Genomic DNA, 19288 nt, shown 5'->3' on the forward strand with positions numbered 1-19288 from the left:
CTCTCCGTTGCGGTCTTGACTCTTTTTGGCCAATTGGTAATTTCGTTATTAGTCACGCTCTTTGCGCTTCATTAATGTTCATTACACATAAATGAACCCACATCGATTGATATTTTTCAACTTCGTCGTCGCCGGCGTCGTTGGCGGTTTTTAGTGGCCGTAATTTTTGTATTGTGGTTGACGTTTTTGCGGTTTTGTCTGCCACCCACCACCCCCCCACCCACTCTGGCTATATAGGAAAATGTGTGCGTGAGTGTTCGCCCCTCCGCACCCCTGCAGTTTTATTTATGTATGAAGCAAAAAGAGAGGGGGCCAGCGAAAAGGGTTGCTCGCATGGCCAATTTCCTCCGACTGATACAATTAATTATATAAATAAACATTTTTATTTATACTGATAGGAAAATTGTCCGAGACACAAACTTTGAACTTTCCCCGAGATCGTGCCCTCCGCACATATGCTCAGCGTTTGAGTAACCGTATCCCCTATATAGGGGTTGCTCCACGGCCATCGAATTTATCGTACACGCTTAATTGAACACTGGCAACTCGAAAGGTTGAGCAGCTGATTGACTCCGCCTCCGAGCACCCTTGCACCATTTTTATTCCATTTTTTATGACCTTTCGCTGGAAAATGTGGTCCGCGGGGGTTGGTGAAGCGAAATTCTTGAAATCGTTGAAACTTATTTAAAATAGGATTTTATATTACGAGCCTAAACAGCTGGAAATTTTATTTTGGTATATCAAAAATGCAGACTCTGTGCGAGTTTATCTCCTGGCGGGGTTAATTTTGGGCATTCTTATGGGAAAATGGGTCAGATCTGGTGGGGTGAGCTGAAATGATTATGCCACTTGAGCGGCTCAGGCTGATAAATTCATATGGCTGGCTTCAGTGCGCTTTGAAGTGGCACAAAATCGAAAAAATAATATGTGAAGGCCTAGAAAGATTAGATTAAAAAGTTTTGGCAAAGGATTAATTTTTGAAATCGGCTCAAACTGTAAACAATGAGAAGGTACTTGAAAGGGTTTGACTATTTTTCATGGTAAACAACAAACAGGCACTTTAAATGGTTAAGTGTTTTGCTCTAAGCTCTTTGACAGACAACGAGGAATACAATCTGTTAAAAAGGTATTTCTCCTAGCTAGTTATTGCAGTAATTTGCACAACTGCCGCTCATTAAACGCGAAAAGAAAGTGGGTGGAAGTGGTTTGTTTTAAGGAAGGGGACTTGGTGGAGCTACTCTTGGAGAAACGCAAACAATTAATAAATTTTTAAGTGCACGTCAAATCATGCCCCGCACGCTGACCTCAAAGTTCTGGACAAACCAAGCTCAAACCTAGCAAATGGTTCTGCACACAATACATTATTAATTTTCGCCACCCCCACAACTCACTTCGCCGGATGCACAACAAACAGCGCTTAATTTGCCAAATGGTTGCTTCTGCTTTCCCACTCCAAGCCCCTACTCTATTGCACTTAATGTATAAAAATGCAAGTTGTAGTTTACTTTTTATTCATGGCAAAGCGGGGGAGGTCAAAAGTGGGAAATGGTGGGGGGGATGCAAAATACCTTGCCCAAAATGGCGCAAAAATGGAAATCGGTGAAGAAGTTAGGGGAAAGCACAAAAGCAAAGCCAAAATGGGGAAAACTTCTTATGCGAGGAGGACAAGGATGATGGAGTTTTAAAGTTAAAAGTGAGACCTGCAATACCCAGTTTTAAAATTATAAAAGTGATATATAATATTTACTAAACCATATTTCTTGATCTTTTAAACGCATACAACAAACACATTTATAAATAATTAAAAGAAAATTGTTCATAGAGAATATTTTGACTCACTTTCAAATATCCTAAGCAACTAAAAATAAAAACAGATCTGGTTATTTAAACAGGAGTAAAATGTTTAATTTTATCGCGAATATTTGTGTTGAACGTGAGAGCAAAATACTCCTGATAGTCCTAGGGTATTTGGATTGTACAAATAGTTGCCAAGCTGGCAGGTCCTACTGGAACTCCCTTTATCCACTCTGAACTTTAGGGTAAATTGTAGCGGCAAACTTAAACGAACTGCGTAGAGCAGGGTCAGCTAAAACAGAAATTCATTAAAACTTTGCATTGTGCTCCAAAATTGCCCCGCAACAAATGCTGGCTAAAGCTACAACAACTTTAAGTACTGGCTTATTGCAAACTAATTTGTCTGCGGCGATTTAGCCAAAAGATTTTTCCTGGATGGCTCCCTCCACTCGCCCGTTCCCAAATTCGCTGTGTCGCTGATGACGCGACAAAATCCAATTAATACGCTAGACAAATAAAATGCTCAGCTCCCTCCCACAGACACATCCTTAGAGCCTGGCGGGAAAGGGACTTGGAGCGTTTAGATAAAGCAATAACCGAATGTGTCTACGAACAAACACACGCGACTATGCATAACATTTTTAGCCTGCCGCTCTTTTGGGTTAGTCAAACTTCAGGCACACTATATCTCAATATGTGTGTTCGTTTTGTGGTCGGGTCGGGGTATTCAGTTGCCCCAAGTCTTTGTCGCCATGTCTGGCATATGTGTCCTTTGCCTTCCCCTTCGGGAAGTATTTGTGTGCTTGCGCCACGCGCTTTGTTTACTTAAGTTAACCAGAAAGTTTTCTTTAAGATTTACGCTTAAGTTATACGTGATAAAACTTTTATCACTATGACTTGTTCGTCCTCTTCGCTTCCTCCGATATCCGCCGGCTTTGATAGAGTGCTTAGAGGTGGCTGGCGATGAAGGGATTTGGCGGCTAATTGCACAGCCAATATTAACCGATTGGACTGGCTCAGGAGTGCAGCTAATAAGCGGCAGCAGGGCTTAGCTTTTCGAATGCAACCCCCAATCCGTAATCCTTAATCTTTGGGCCTTGTTTTTCTAGTTTGGGAAGAGATACAGCCTGTGGGCTGATTCAGTATGCTTAGCATGCCACAAATTTCACCGCTTTTATTTGTTTAAGTTTATTGCCGAATCTGGAATCACCCATCCCCCTACACAGAAAGACAAACTCGAAAACATTTTTAAGCTGCACTAACCTGATTTCAATTGTTTTAGAATGTTAGGCTCCTGAGCCACTTTCATAAATTATTATCGCTTATCAGGGATATTTGCTCATTGAAAATAATTTTGTTTTAATCTACTAATAATTGAATTCTGAATTTCTTTGTACCATTTTATGCATATATTTTTTTACTGACAGTATTCGGAGTTCCTAGTTTAAACTCATAGATAAATCATTTTCTCAGTGTACACAATACACATACGAGCAACTCCCCCCAGAGCAAAGTGGAAATCACTTGAGTACTTTTGATGGCAGGCGCTTATATCATTGGAGTTCTGGTGGCGGCACTCTGAAACTTTTATTAACATAAACTATGAGTCAGGCAGGACGTCACCACCGCCGCTGGCAGAGGGCATAAATTTCACTTGGAGCTGGCAAAACTTTGACCAGTATATCTATTAAACGGTTGACTCCTGATGGACTGAACTTACCGTTATGGCGATGTCGTGACTGGGATCGCATGTGTCCAGCTTGCGTCGGAAGCGGAGGACCGTGTGCGTGGCGTTCTCGTAGCCCAGCATCAGCATATAATCCTGCGAGGGATCCACCACGGGCTCGGGGTCTCCATTCCGTGTGACGTGTCGATCCTGTAATTAAATGCAGCGAAAGCGAACGGGGATTAATGAATGGAGAATGCGAGAGAAAAATGAGAGAAAAATGCTTAAATAACCCAGAGCCTTTGCATCATTGTAGAGATTCTCGGTTTCATCCCGGCCGCGGTATCAGACATATTTTCATATCATTAAGCAGGAAGGTCCCACCGCCTCTGCCAGTCGTGTTTTTATTGCTGACCCCCCTCCTCGCATCCAAGTGCTCAACTTTCCCAGCATGGGATCCCTACTTGTTCTTATTTTTCTGGGTATATTTTGGTAAAATAATTTGCATTTTGCACTGAATTGGCGCAGGCCGTTGGCTTTCTCACTCCCTTGCACGTTTGGCTTTTCCAAGTGTTTTGACAGAGTTGCCAAGTTTAAAGTTGTATAAGTAGTTTTGCCCAGGCCCAGGCCCAGATGAAGAAGCAGATGAGCAACCCTTTCTCGGTTTAAAAATACAAAAATTTGCCTGTGCTCTTGCGCCGGAAGGCCCTCCTTTCTCCCCCTTTCTCCCGATTTTCTCCCGTTTTTCTCCTTTCTTCTCCGATTCCTTTTCACATGTTGGCCAGCCTCGTCGAACACAGAAGCCAGATATCCGTGGGTGTATGTAAATTCTTATACATATAACAACATGACCCCTGTCTGCCTGCCCAATATTTGGAAAATGTTCTCTCAGCTTGTTGTGGCTGAGTGCTGGTTGGTGGGTGGTGGGTGATGGGTGGGAGGTGGGTGGCTAGGTGCCGGGTAAAAGGATTCGGCTTTTCATATTGGCAGTTGACTGCAAATGGGCGTTATGCCTGCCATCTTCCCTTGTCAGCCCCCATATTCCCAGTTGCGTTCCTCTTCATCTTTTTGTTGTTTGGCACAAAATTTTGATGATGTTGGCAAAGTCAAAAGTGAAGTGGGGTGGCGATGGAGATTGGAAACCTCTTCCACCCAGCGACCGTAATTGAAGCTGATGGAATTCGGGGAGTTGTTTTCCATGTAGATATTTCAAAAATTTTATTGATTTAATTATTTGTTTTCATGTGGAACTGCGAAGGCAGAGCCTTTTTCAATTTATTCATTTCGGTAAAATCATTTAAGGGTTTGTTTTGTTTTACACTTTGATAGAATTGGATTGAAATTAAAGACTATTTTCAGCTTAGCATTGAAAATCTGCTTAACTGCTCGAAAAGTGCTTTCAAAGCATGTCTTCGTGGACAGCGACTTAGTCTCCGAAAAGATTTCATTTGATTTTCACATTTTCCATTTGATAATTTCGCTCTATTCATTTGGTAAATTGCACTCTCCATCATTTACAAGGAAACTCGCAGCTGATGGTCAGTTTTTTCTGGCCACCCTCCACCTGAGCATTTGATTTATTTCTGTTAATGCCCCATCTTTTATCACACTTAACAGGATGTGCACTTTCCCAAGCTCTTTTATCCCGGCTGACAGATTATAGCGCATAGAAAAAAGTTATCCATCTGTCTTACCCTCGGCCAGCCCCTCTCCTCGCCACCATTTGATAGCAAAATGAGCGTTTTCCATCATCTAATTACATAGAAAATTTCCCACGAACACACACGCTAGCGAGAAGGCTGACTCAGCCACCCACAAACACACACACACACACACACACACCTGAGACTATTGCAATTAATTTGCCCCAATTTATATCATCTGGATCCAGTGCTGCGTGCTGTTGCCGACCGAATTACATGCCGCCATTTAATTAATCATATCTCAGACCCTGCGCCATTTGCCACTTTAGTTGGCTAATTAAAAGTTTTTCTTCTGCCACTGCGCTGTTGCTGTGGCGAAACATTAAACATAAATTTTGTAGAATTATTTTCCATCTATGGCGCAGATAATAGTCCCGTTCCCCGCGCTTTCTGTCTATTTGCTGTCCCTTTTTTTGGTGGGTAATCTGGGAACGCATAATTCAAGATCGCAGGCGCGCAGTTCCTCTTCCTCTGCCGTTTTGCCTGTTTTGCACAGTTTCCCTTTTAATTTCACATTATCTACCCACACCTGCACACTCACATAGGTTCATACACATAGTCATACCTTGACATGTTTCACGCTTATCTAAAAAAAAAAGGGAGAGAGACAGCGGCAACTGACGGAAATTAAAAATACGCGCTGCAATGTTGCAAGCACCCAACATGAAGCGACGTTATCAAAATCTGTGTGGGCGTGGGTGTGAGTGTGGGTCTCTGGGTGGGCATGGTCGCTGGGTGAAAGGTGGCCGGAAGGGAGCTGGATGGGCGGGCAGGTTACCCAGGGTCGTTGAGGGGTAATTATGCAAAAAGGGAAGGCGCATAAATTTGCAATATTCTTGGAGCTGCTCTCAAATGCCAACGACGTTTAAAGTGCTCACAACTTTCTTTTATAGGTGTGTGTGTGTTGGCAGCACAAGGATGTCGAAGAAGAGGAAGAAATGTCGCCAATGTCGACTGAAGGAACTTGTGGGTGTGTTGAACGAGGAGTACATGAGTTTTTGGATAGACTTTGCTTTTATTTAGGCGCTCACGCTAATAAGTATGCTACATATTTCAGCGTTAATAACCAGTAGATCAAAAGTCTCAAGGGAACATTAAGTTAGCGAAAGAAAATTGATATTATTCATCAAACGTTATTCCTTCCAATTTGCTGTGATACTTAATCATTTTAAAAGACAGCTTTTCCAAAAGCTTTTTTGTAGAGTCCCTTACACCAATTAAACGCATAACATTGTTAAAGTAATTGGATGAGACACCTGCAAACTTTTTTTACTGAGTGAAAAGAGTATTCTTTAAGGATCTTTATTGAAATTTGAATTTCGTACTTTCTTTTTAAGTTGCATGCCACGTTGACTCGGCCCTCTTGCTGTACTTGTCGCGGGTCCTCGACACTGCGTTTCCACCCCCACCCTACCTCCTTCCCTCACCATCCGGATCCCGTTCCCGTTCGCGTTCGCTTTCTCGTTCTCGTTCTCGTTCGCGTTGTCGTTGTCAACGCACACGTTTTTTTAATTGCTGAAATTTTATCACACCTTCATGGTTCGCAGGACTCGTAAATTGTAATCCTTGCGCGGCTCTCGTCGCATCGCGTCTGCCCGACTACTTCTGCTTGAGCAGACAGCTCCTTGCCCTGGTTTGGCCTTTTTGCGATGTTGTCATTAACGTCGCTGCCTCTTAAGCATTTAATAGCCTTGTCAAGACTTTAATGCCTTTTAGCCGAGCTCCTCTTCTAATGTGTGGCAGGGGCAGGGGCAGGGGCAGGGGCTGGGTGGGAAATCAATAAAAGCAGCGCACAAATTAAGCACCTTTTGAGCTTTCGCCCGCCCCTCGCCGGTTGGTTTACTTTGCTTTTCCAGGCCGCAACGTGAATTTGATAGGATTATGCAGCAAGGATGGCTGCTGGCTGATGGCAGGGGCGTGGCACAAACTTATGCAAAGTCCTTCCACTCTGTGTCGCTGCATTGCTGGAAACCCTTTCTGCCGCCACACGACATGAGCCTAATTGTTCTGATTTTCGCCTGATGGAAACTTTTCACACTCCCACTCGCAGAATGCCCAAGTTTTGTTATGCCAAAAACAAACTTCGGCAATTTATGATAATTCAACGTCAGCTGGGACAGTTCAGTGAAGTACATAGAGGGGAACCGTCATCTCGGCAAACTGAGCTCGACTCCGCTCAAGTCATCTGAACTCAGCTGAACTGACAGCTGGCTAGCAAAAGCCTTAAAATATGCTCGAAGCACACATTAAACTTATTGCCTGCCCCCTTGCCCCCTGCCACTCGCCCACTAATGCCTAGCATCGTGTACAGATTTACTCCGGAGCAGACATACAGCAAAAGGGTTGGTTCGCTCCCACTACACATATCACACGAATATCAAAATGTTAGCTCTCCATTCTGTATACACACAGTCGTACTAAAATGTGCCTCCGGAGTGTTGCCAGCAAAGTTCTGCAGAGTTTTCACGCTTTGAGAAAGGTTTGCGATTTTCGACAGGTTCCTATGATTTAGATGGACCGAACTCTGGGGAAAAAGAAGAAAAAAACGGGGCACAATGTCTTGGAAAAAGAGGTAATGAATTACCCCGATGCCCTTAGTTCTTCTAAACTATCGATCTCATGTGTTTTGGAAACTGCTCGAGCCCACCTCCGAGGTATGCCCCTTCCTGCTGCCAACTGTCTTAGCTATCTATTGCCATTTGCCAGTGCCAAAATTGTATGCAGCTTGCCCCTCCCTCCCACACCCACACCCACAGCCTGCTAACCCACACATCCTGTTAAGTTGGTGGCATTGTAAATTGTTTTCCTGTGCACTGCTTGTCCTTCCTTTCCTGCCCCATTTCCTTGGCTGCCAGCCTGCACTTGATGTATGCTACAGGAGCTTCTTTGGAGCTCTCAGTTTTCCTGCTCTCACACTCGCACAGTCAGTGGCCCGCGCTTGTTTTGGCTTAGGAATTGATGGCGTCGCCGCCGTCGTCGTCGTCGTCGTCGTTTGATGCCTTATGTACATTTGATTACGTATACGCCATGTTGCCTGCCTATTTGCCTGCAGGAGTGCACAAAGTCTGCTGTGTGTGTATGTGTGTGGGTGTGTGTACACTGTACATCACTCAGCTCCCCCTTATGTCGGCGCCAAAAGAGACGCGCCTCTGGGCAAAGTCATCAAGAAACAAAATCTCCACCCAGAATCCGGCTTCAGCCCAACCAATTCCAATTCCAATTCCAAAGCTCCCACCCTAACCTATCTTCCGATGATGCTGATGAGTAGTTGGAGGGGGGGCGGGACAGGCTGATGATATTGGCATTGGCAGGTGACTTCAGTTGGCTTAAATTACCGCTGCGAGCAAGTATATCAATTAATATAGTTAAAGTGTGTTCGAGACGGAGAGTGGGACCATTGAGTGCCAGGGATTGCATTGAAGCATGAGCCAAAAACCGAAGGAGCTTGTATCTCTCAGCCAAAGTGCTCTTCAGCCCCGGACTCAGGCAAATTAAATCGCTTTCAGTTGATTTTGAGCCATTTTGTCCGCCTGTCCGTCTGTCTATCCATCATCCAGGAAGAGCTCATCTTTGAGAGCTGCGTGTGTTTGCCTAACCCTAGACATTGGCCAACTTTCCACATAAGGAGCAGACATATATATATATATATATATGCAGACACTGCAAATTGCTAGTTAATATTTTATGAAATCAAACAGCAACAAATTGTGCAGTGCAATGCAACTTGGCCGGCACCCTCTCTTCGATTGTAAGCATTGCATAGATCCGGGCGAGAGAACTCTTCATTCATCTCCCAGTCGCCCAGTCGCCCAAAACCAAACCCAACGGCCCACGACCACCCACTCCACTTCAATCTGTCCCCCCCCTCCTCTCCATTCATGCAGATAAAAGGCATTTTATTAAAATTGAAATTGCCCAACGGACTTTTGGCTTTTATTTTAGATTAAATATCAATCACTTTGTCTTGTTCAGCCAGTGTGGCAATTTGTATCGCAGCGGAAAAGGGCGAGCGGGGCAGTGAATGACAGCAATTGAACGAGTTAAATGTTCTTCAATGGTCATATTACATTAAAACGTCCAGTGATTATTGCCCGACTAAGGCAGCATGAATGCATGCGATGGCATTAAACACATATAAATTAGTCCCTGCCATTTGTCAGCCTCGTTCCCCCTCCCCGATGTTCCCCCTCCGCTTCAGCACTTGTCCGTTGATAACTGTTAAATTCATTGATGCATTAAGCAGCGTTGGACAGGCAGACAAAAAGTGGCATATTAAAATGATTAAAAACGGGCGGGGACGGTACTCTACGGCATGGCACTGGATGGAACGTGGCCGAGTGAAATGCAGCTGCAAACAATCAAAATCAAAGTGGAGCACAGCGCACTGAAAAACCGACATCCGGATTAATGGAAGTGAACAGTGGTCATACGGCAAAGTAGTCCAAATGGGTAGAAGACAATAAGTTGGCCATGACTTAAAAGTGTGAGAATTGTTGACTAAATAAGTTTGCGAGCATCAGTATAATAAAATATGAAAATAATATGCATTAACATATGATATTAACATGGGCCACGTTTAATTTGAAGTCACATAATTGTAATAGAATTGTTTTAGCAATTTATTCTAAATTCGTAATAGAGTTATTGGCGCAATTTGAAAATGTTGCATTTAATGGCCAAAAGCGAAAGATAATTTCATTGTTGTTTTAACCCCTAATTGGACAGCGCTCATCAAAGGGATTCTTGAATTTTGAAAGTCAACGCTTGTTTAATTTTCCACTTCTGGGACCGCTCCCCATTGTTTTTTAGCACTCTCCTATCCGCAATCTCAGTCGCTCAGCCCCGAGGGGGAACTTGATTTGCCCATTTGCATTAAACAATTTCTCGAAACCCAAGCCCAAACCCAAACTCGAACCCTCAACTCTCGACTCTCGACTCAGCCCGGCTGAAGTCGTCGGCTGTCCATAACCGGAGGGGTGGTGACGTAATGGGGAAGGGAGCTGGCAACCCTTTTAACTAGTGCGCTCAATTAATGTCATGTACACAACCCACTTAGCTAGTCCCCACTGTACTGCGGCGTCGTCATCAATGTGACATACATATCAAAAAGGCAAATTCAATTAACAAACTTTGCACGTCACTCAAAATTAACTCTAGGGCGTTCAGCCAGACGCTTTTCCCCACCCCACCCCACCCCACCCCATCCCACATAACACTCCATCGCCACCCCGTGTTGACAAATACCGCAAAAACGAACTCATAAAAAAGCAAAGAATTATGAAAAGAAACAATGGCAGCAAGATAGAGCGAGTCTGGGGAAGTGACTATTTTTTTATATATCGCTTTCAATTGTCCGAGAGTGTGCCGCCCAAACGCTGTTGGCTCTCTGCCTCTGGCCACGCCCATTCGCCTGCGGATGCGGATGCGAATGCGGATGCGGATGCTGACGCTGATAATGGCACTCTGCTTTTTGGGGGTGGGGCCGTGAGGGATAGCCCAACGCATTATATAATAATGCGTTTTTATAGTAAAATTAAATTAAGAAGACGAAAAATTGTATTTGTCATATTGTTAAGCTGACGTCTGTCAGTTTTTGTCTGTGTCTGCGGGTGTCCCTTTAGCAGCTGCTGTGGGTGGTGTTCATCCGATACCGTGGAACGTCGATAGGGTTGTTTCTGCTCAGACATTCAGGATATAGTAGTGAGAGAGCCATGTGTTCATACCGCATTTGAATTAAAGTTATAACCAATTCTCGTCTCGACATATATGCTGAACAAGGTACAATAGCCAAAGAAGTAAAATCAAACATAGGTTCTTGTTTGATCAGATATTCATATTTACAGTGCTTACACTTCTTTCGTCACTAACGATTCGGCATTTCTAAGAATGGCAAGTGCTGAATTCACATATTATTAACCTTAATAACAACGGATACATTAAGCGCAGGGTACTTTTATCGTTCATCAGCCAATCCAATCCACACGACAGACATCTCTGTCACCCAGTTTGAGCATTGAAACCACTTTTTAAATGCGATCCGCAACGGCTGCCATCGAAATCTGTTGAATGTATCTCACACACAGCCGGACCCGAAAAACTAAAAGCAAATTCAAATAAATTTCCAATCCCCAGTGCATTTTTAGCTCTCCAGCCTGCTTTGCGTGGGTGGTGCGATTGGTGGGCTGTGGAGTGGGTTGTGGGCTGTGGAGTGGGTTGTGGGATGGGACGGGCTGTCTACGTGTCGTTTAGCATAAAGGGGAGGGAGGTGATTGGGGGAGAGCTGCCCTTAAGGGCTGCATTTATGACACTCCATTTGTCAAGCGAATGAACGACGGCTGAATGGGACGAAACGAACCGAACGAACCAAACGGAATGGATGGAAGTGGAATGGAATGAAAGTGTGTGAAACCGAGAGCCGAAATTGAGGGATTGGCATCGAGATGTGTGTCCTGGGTGTCCTGGGTGTCCTCGGATGCTCCGGCTCCTTTCCCGGTTCGCCTGACTCTGCGAATTCAATTGCGCTTTGGTTTCCAATCCCCAATCCACAATCCTCAAACTCTGACAGCATCCCCCCCCCCCCCCCCGCCTCATTTTCCCCCACAGACAGGAGTGTGTTTTGTTTGAAAAATTTTGAATTTCGCCGCTGACTTGGAATCGCCTGACATTGACGTTTATTAAGCGTTTTTGACACTTTCTGTGCCGCCAGAGAGTTATCTCAGAAAAATGAACTTCCACTCAGCCCTCAATGAAGGTCCCCCGAGCCCTCAGGCATCGCTATGCTCACTGCTCACCACTTAACCACTCAATGTCAGTGGCAGATTGAGGATTGCCAGCGACATTCGGATTATATGCCTCGGAACGTTTTCGGCTATTTAATATTTGTGCAAAAATTTTATTTTAATGAGCAAATGGTGTCTGGCCTCCCGCATATTTTCTGTGCGCGTATGTGTTTGTGCACCCTTTGTGGCAGCTGCTCCTTTTTTCTTTTTTTTGTTGGGATTCTGTTGTTTGTGACTTTGCTCGGGAGTTTGATAAGCTGTCAGCCCTGAGGGTCGCTCCGTTTCGAAGGCGAAAATGATGAATACCTTCCGTGGGGACGAAGGGATTTTCACTTTAATAAATGCGCCGTTGCCAAAGAGTATGCGCAAATTCCAAGCAGTTAGATTTGAGATACAAACTTCCCGTTAAACTTTTTCCGAGCCCTTAAATGTCTGTCATTTCCAGTTTGCCAACTGCTCACGTATTTTATGGCCTACTCTTCTGCAGAAAAATGGCTCATTTCCCGAAAAATGCGCAGGAAAATCCTTTCCCTAATTACTTGTCCACTTGCGTGCTCCCCTTTTCTGTCCAATTTAGTCAGCTCCGTCCCTTCCGTTTCGTCTATTATTAAGGCCATAAATCCATGATCGCTTTGATATGAGGCCTCATCTTCTCCATTTTTATTTCGCTCCTCGCCAAATGCCCCAAAAACGTGTCGAGATGCCGGGAGCCCTTCGGCTTGTTTCCAATTTCAGAGGGAAATGTGCAAAGTCTGAGTGGGGGGCCCCACGACCCCTGGCGAAGATAAAAAATGTAAATATCATTGTTTGCGTCATAGTCCAGGCGAGTTGTTCTGCCGTAAAGGGGGCGATAATGGGTGTTGGTGTTGGGTGGTGGATGCTCGGCAGCCAAGCGGCGAATGCTGAAAAAAGGTTAACAACGACATTGGCATTGTTTTCACTGCCGGCGAGCGACTCGGAAAACACGTTTTTTGCATCCCCTCCCCTTCCCGGTTCTCTGATTTTTGACAAGTTTGCAAAAGGTTTTCCCCTGCGGACCCCGGGGAATGAACACCTTATCACCAACTTATTGCATCCGCCGGCAACAATTTCAAGAGTCTTCGCCCTGTTTGTGTGAGTGTGTAAATGCGGATGCGTGAGTTGAAAACGCTTTCCCCTTTCTGGACACACACACTTACACGCATAGAGTTTCCCCATACACTTTGTGTTGTTGGTTCTTGTGCCTGGCGGCGGATACGTAAAACGTTTTAATTACATTTGTATGTTAAAACTTCAATTGACGCAGGCATTGCCTGTAGCCCCAAGCCAACTTCACCCCTTAAAAACTCTCGAACCCTCGAACCCTCGAACCCCCGAGCCCCCTCGAGCCCCCAACCCCACCCCTGCAGGTTTTGCTCTGCCGCTCAAACATTTTGTTGCCTCAAACGCTTTTGAACTTTAAAAAGGGTCGGGGCGAGTGTGCGAGTGAGTGAGTGAGTGAGTGTTTGTGTGGGAGTGTCTGAGTGGCGATTAGGATATAACTAGATTCCACTTGCAGGCGAGTTTTTTGATAAAGGTAAATGGCAGTCTAGGATATATTACCCTGTAGCGTTTGGGCTGTGTATTTGTACTTTCCCCAAATGTAAACAAACCAAATTAACGTCCAAAGTCAACTTAATCGCTTATTTAATTTAGAAAGAAATTTGTATCACAAAATCTTGATTTTATTTTGATATTCATTAAACTAGTTATTTAAGTATTTAGATTTGGTCGTCAAAAATTCTTTAGTATTTATTATAAGGCTCTGGAGTAATCAATTAAAAACAGTTGTTTTGCAGAACGATTGTTGGTCTTGCCCTCTGTTTTTTAATTTCTCATTATGTATGCATGTTTGTTTGGATTTTCCAGATAATTTATGATTCAGTACGTTTTAGAACAACTTACAGGGGATATAGGGCTTCGGTTCCTTAAATAGATTTTCAGTTCGTTTTATTTCTTTTTGTTTTTATTTGTCTAACCCCAATTTAATTTAACTAAACTGTCAAATCAAAAGCTCAGGCCTAGCACAAACAGCTACAGAAAGGAAGGAGAGATAGAGAATTAACCAGGCGCTCAAAGCCAGCTGAGGGAACGAAGGACCTTAGCTGGGTCCTTAGCCAGAGGATCCGCAGTCCCCCAAGGAGGGAAAGCCAAGAAGAGCACGGAGCAGATGTGGGAATCGAAGTAAAGGGAAGGCTGTCAACCTAAGCGGCTAACACTTGTGTGTGTCAATTTTATTTGATGAAAACACAAACACAAACGCAAACGCAAACAGAGGCAGATAGAGCGAGATAGGGGAAGCTGGCTTGTTGCTATTTGTAGAGCGTTCTGATTGCTGTCGCAGGCCAGAGCGACCAGGACATTGTGGGCCAGCTGCCATCCTCGTGGTCCCCTTTTAGTGCCAAGTGTTATCGGTAAACAAATAAAAAAATACATTCGAGTGAATGGCGAGGAGCAGCCGGAGAAAGGCCTCAGTCATGGGCTTCTTCCCTTCAGCCCTCCTTGTGTTTATTTTAGGGATAATTTTCCACCCATACACACTCGCATGTGGCAGGACTTTCCACTCACTCCATTGTTCGAGAGCAATTCCCCAATCTTAATTCACTCAAATTCGATTATTGCTCCGTGCACTTTTGGGCTCCGAGGTTAAAATAAACTTTCCAGCCAAGGAGTCATTTATTTCCACGTTTAAATGGCAGGAGCAATGGAGAGCATGGAAAAGCGAGAAATGTACGGGCAAGCAGCAACAAAGCAACAATACCAATAATAGCACGAAAACAGCAGGAGAATAAGGAGCTACATAGAATGGATTGCTTGGGGAATTGAATCGAGCGTTAGTGCAATGAGCAAAAGTCCTAAGAGTGCAGATATAAGATCACTTGATAAACCCATTGAACAGCCAAAGCTTTGGTCCTGACTTTAAATCGTATCAAAATAGTGTTGTACACTCAAAATATCTGGAAGTAGGAAGGGCTAAGACCTACAATATTGCCAAGCTTTTAATCCAATCAGAGTGTTGAAATTTCAGATTCCGTATAACGTTGAGGCAATCTTCCCAGATGAAATGGAATTATCAAGGTCCGAATATAATATCCCAAACAAATCAACTTTTATTTGGCTGACTTCACTTTCAATATCCGGGCATCCAATTACGTTTTTTGTCTTTGCCCCATCCCCGGAATTATTGTTATTTATCAGCAATTATTTAGGCACATCTGCTATCTGCGGCAACCACACTCCAGAGACGCCCACGTGCCACCCCACCAGCAACAATTTCACACATCCCCAATTGCTTTACCTGCCCCACCAGACCAACTCATTGCTAGATTAACTCAATTGCCTCGAACGCGGAAGTATAGTGTTCCACCCCCGTCTCAAGACTAACCCCAATAGAAGTGGCCAACCCCCGGGGGCAGGAACTGAGCTGTATCTGTTTAAATTTTACTTTTGTGCATTTGCGCTTTGTCCCTGAAAGCGTGCTGTAATTTCTGGCTCTGTTCTCTTCCACTGAGTCACTCCCCCAAAAAGTGGCAGAGCTCGCTTGGGTTGGGTTGGATGTTTCGGTGTTTTGGTGCCCACCTTGCCACAACGACTCAAATTCACACACACTCAGGGCGGGGCACGCACACACCGTTGCCTGCGGAGAGCAATAAAATAAAAATTGAAAACACAAAGGATTTATAGCTCCAATAGGTTTTCAAGGAGCCTTCAAAAGCTCAGTACAATTGCTATGAAGTCTAAAAAAAATCCCCAGTCTGCTTGGTACTTCTACTCTCGGCTTTCAGGGAAGCGAATCGAATTTTTGGTCAAAAACTGGTAGAAACCGACAGAAAGACACTCATTGCTTTGTTTATATGGTTTTTTTTTTAGTACATTACATTTTCCCTTGAAAGTTTACGTGTACGTTTAATTTTAAAGTCAATTTTATTATTTTGGGGTATGCATTTAAATTAATTTGTCTTTAATATTCTTATTCATATATTTTCATTTAAGAACTGTTATTAAATTCTTTTTAGAAAAATATTAATTAATTAATATTTTTGTTAATAAAGATAAAATATGCTATGAGACTTATAACTTATTATTTCATTTAAAATATTTGATGAATTGAGCTATACTTGAATACACGTTGTTCAATAAAATAGTTTTAAAAGTATATAGTGGTTAGATATTTATTCGGCATTTTATTTTGTTAAAGAAAAATAAGTGTACAACCTTACATTGTTCATTGTTCATGCTTGTTTCTAATTAATACGCCCTAACTATCACCCTTTGTTTTTGTACAGGGTAAACATATATAAAAGGAAGATATATTTAAGCAGCCATTTCATTGTTTATGTGCCTGGGTGTGTCTCTGTCTGACTCCCTCGCCAAAGGTCTGACTGTCTGACTGTCTGCCGGTCGGTGGGCATATGGCGCCCACAGATTTAACTTCTCTGATTATTTTTCCACTTCCTGCCGCTTAACACCCAGCCGCCCAATTGTACGGCCGTTTCATTCCCACCAACCTTTACCTATATGTTCGGCCTTTTTCGCCCAATTTTTACATTGATTGAAGTATTTTCCGTTTTGTCGGCTTTCGCACGCCTTGGGGCCATGTGGCTTACGGATTTAGATTTGGCTTTGTCTGCCTTTTAGACACATGCAAAACAAACAAGAGCAGCGGGGAAGTGTCGAAGGATGGAACTTTTATCCCTCGGTAAAGGTGTAAATAAATATTCAGAAAATTCAAACAGCTACGAAAGTTTTGTCTTTTCCCAGTGCGACTTTAATGAGACGGAAGCAGCTTTGGATTCTCCGAAAACGAAATTTATATAAAGTAAAAAGCCGCTTTGACGACTTTGCTTTGTCCTGCTTATTGAGGGCCCTATTTTTTGGATTTTTCTTTGGGCTGACTTTGCTTTTTCGTCCTTTTCCTTGGCTTTGGGCCTCAAGAACAATATAAAAAGTTGGAGCTGTTGGTGAAATAAAAATGAAATTACTTAAAATTTGTCACAATAAGCTGGTGCTGTTGCCGCCGTCTCCGCTTTTTCTAGCCACGATGTTTGCCTTTCTGGCTTTTCTTGGCAATATTATTTTGTATTATTAAAATTGTTTCAAATTGCGAGGGACGAACCTGTAATAGCTCAACAACAACAACAACAACAGCAGCAAAGCACCCTAATGGACCATATTGTGCGTTTGGTTTTCATTTTTATTGCGAATTTAGGCATCATTAGTTACGGTTTTTTAATAAAAGACCAACGGAAGGCCACGTTGTGGTCTCCGTCTGACCGCACTGGGCCAAGTTTGATTTGTGTGCATTTTGACCGCCTTAAGTGCGCCTCCGGGTGCCATTGTCTCGCTCGATGTGGTCAAGCTTTGTTTGACTTGGAGCTCGTTTCGGGCCGCAAAACTTTGACAGAAAAGTTGAAAAATAAAAACTTTTCTTCGGGGGCATTTGTCCGAGGCAAATGGACAAATGTACGAGCATTAGCCACCGATGTTGACCCAAACGATTTCAATCGCCTGAATTATTGAAGCTCTCATAGAGCTGGCGACCCCTTGCCGTCGCTTGGATTTCTAATTAATTTTCCATACTGAATAACCCGAATGCTTGGGCATATTTTCACCGTCTTAATCGAGTCACTGAAATTCCATTATCGCCGTACATCAGAAATACTTATGCAAATAACTCAGAGGCTTTGGCCGCCCGGCAAACGCACCCAGTTCCCAATCCCGGCTTATAGACCCGTCACTGCACTTGTCTTGGCTGGAATCGGAGGAGTCCGAGACGGAGGCCACAATCTGTGGCACTTTAACACCTACCCAAGAGGGCAGGGCTTATACAAAAAACTACCGACTGATGACTGGCCCGGCAATCATTTTTCATGCTAAGCTCCAACGTCAGCCATTTGGTTTATGGCCTTAATCCTTTTCTACATAAATGAGACTCGTACCCGTACCCAACCCAGCTCAGCGAATGCCACGCATTTCATCATTAGTCAGCGGACATTAATGCCCAGTTCCAGTTCGCAGTTCCCAGTTTCCCAGCTCCCAGCTCCCGTTCCCGATTCACCCTGTCTTCGGCTACTGGGCATGGAGAAGGGATTTATGGGGCAGCGCATGTATTGAGGCTGCCTACGCATTTTCATTCGAGAGTATTTATATGTGGCACGAGTGTCTGTGTGTGTGCACTACAACAGCCACAATCAAGAGGCCGAAGCGTTGACTAAGTACCCAGGAAGTGCCAAGGTTGTTGCACTCACTCCCCGTAGCCTCTAATCGCCCAACCCCCCTCCCTGCCGACCCAGCGCCTGGTCCAGCGTCCAGTGGCTTTTAATTAACACGCAGCCCAGGCAGGGGATCCTCGGCCACAGCATCCACAATCCAGCAGCCTCATCATCATAATCGTTCGCCCCATCATCATCATGATGGGCTGCGGCGGCTGCTTCTATTTCGAAATCAATTCCGTGCAGTTTTTAATAAGTGCAGTGAGAAAAAATGTCACTATTAAGATACATTAAGATTAACATGAAATTATTATGTCGGACAAAACACAAGATAACTCGCATGATGGTAGAATGGTTGTGCCTTTTAATAAAAACCTGATGAATTGCTGAACACTTAAATAATGATTTCATAGGCCAAAACGTAATCGACATAAGATCGAAAAACGTAATTTGAAAAGAAGAATTTTGGGAAACATAAGATGAACTGACATTCTAACATTTCTCTCAGTAGACAGCACACACAATTCGCCCCCTCGCTGCATGCATGCACATATGACTTCCCTTACCAATTTCTTGAATATGATGTCATGCTGTGCACTATCCGCAATCCCCACCATACCCCGATGAAAATCCCCCGGATACTCTTCGCAGCGGGCGACTGTTTAGCGCTTAATTAATGATGAATATAAAAATTGCCGCCGCACAACGGAGCGAGCTGGCTAGGTTGTGGAGGGAGATGCACGACATGGAGTTTCGTTTAATTTCTTTCTATTTTTGCGTTTCGCCTGGCATTTGCCAATTTCGATGTCATTTAACTCGCAGCTTAGAGGCCTTTCGAAAAAACACACATTTTAACATAAATATGCTTTCACGCAACTCCTTTTGGCGGCGAGGCATCTGCGGTTCCGTTAGCGACCCAAGAAGTGAGTGCAGATATCAGATGCAGAAAGCCAAACAAATGTACAAATAGCTGCGTCTATAGAGGTTACACAGTTCAGGAGAGTCGAGTCTGTTGAGAAATAGAACGACTGACTGTTAATCCCCAGTCCAGCCACAACTCTTTCAGGCATCGAGAGCATCTCTATCTACATCTTTTGGACCGGGTGTGACTTCTGG

General features: G+C 43.9%; 1 protein-coding gene across 1 annotated transcript in view; it reads right to left on the bottom strand.

The window, feature by feature from the left end:
• Window positions 1–19288, bottom strand: part of LOC128259670 (MOXD1 homolog 2) — a 116680-nt gene that overhangs the window by 39122 nt on the left and 58270 nt on the right. The window contains exon 4 of the mRNA XM_052992198.1: window positions 3515–3670. Coding sequence (XP_052848158.1) covers window positions 3515–3670 — 156 coding nt within the window. The remainder of the gene's footprint in view (window positions 1–3514; window positions 3671–19288) is intronic.

Source organism: Drosophila gunungcola (assembly GCF_025200985.1).
Source record: "Drosophila gunungcola strain Sukarami chromosome 3L unlocalized genomic scaffold, Dgunungcola_SK_2 000009F, whole genome shotgun sequence".
In the NCBI taxonomy this organism is placed as follows: Eukaryota; Metazoa; Arthropoda; class Insecta; order Diptera; family Drosophilidae; genus Drosophila; species Drosophila gunungcola.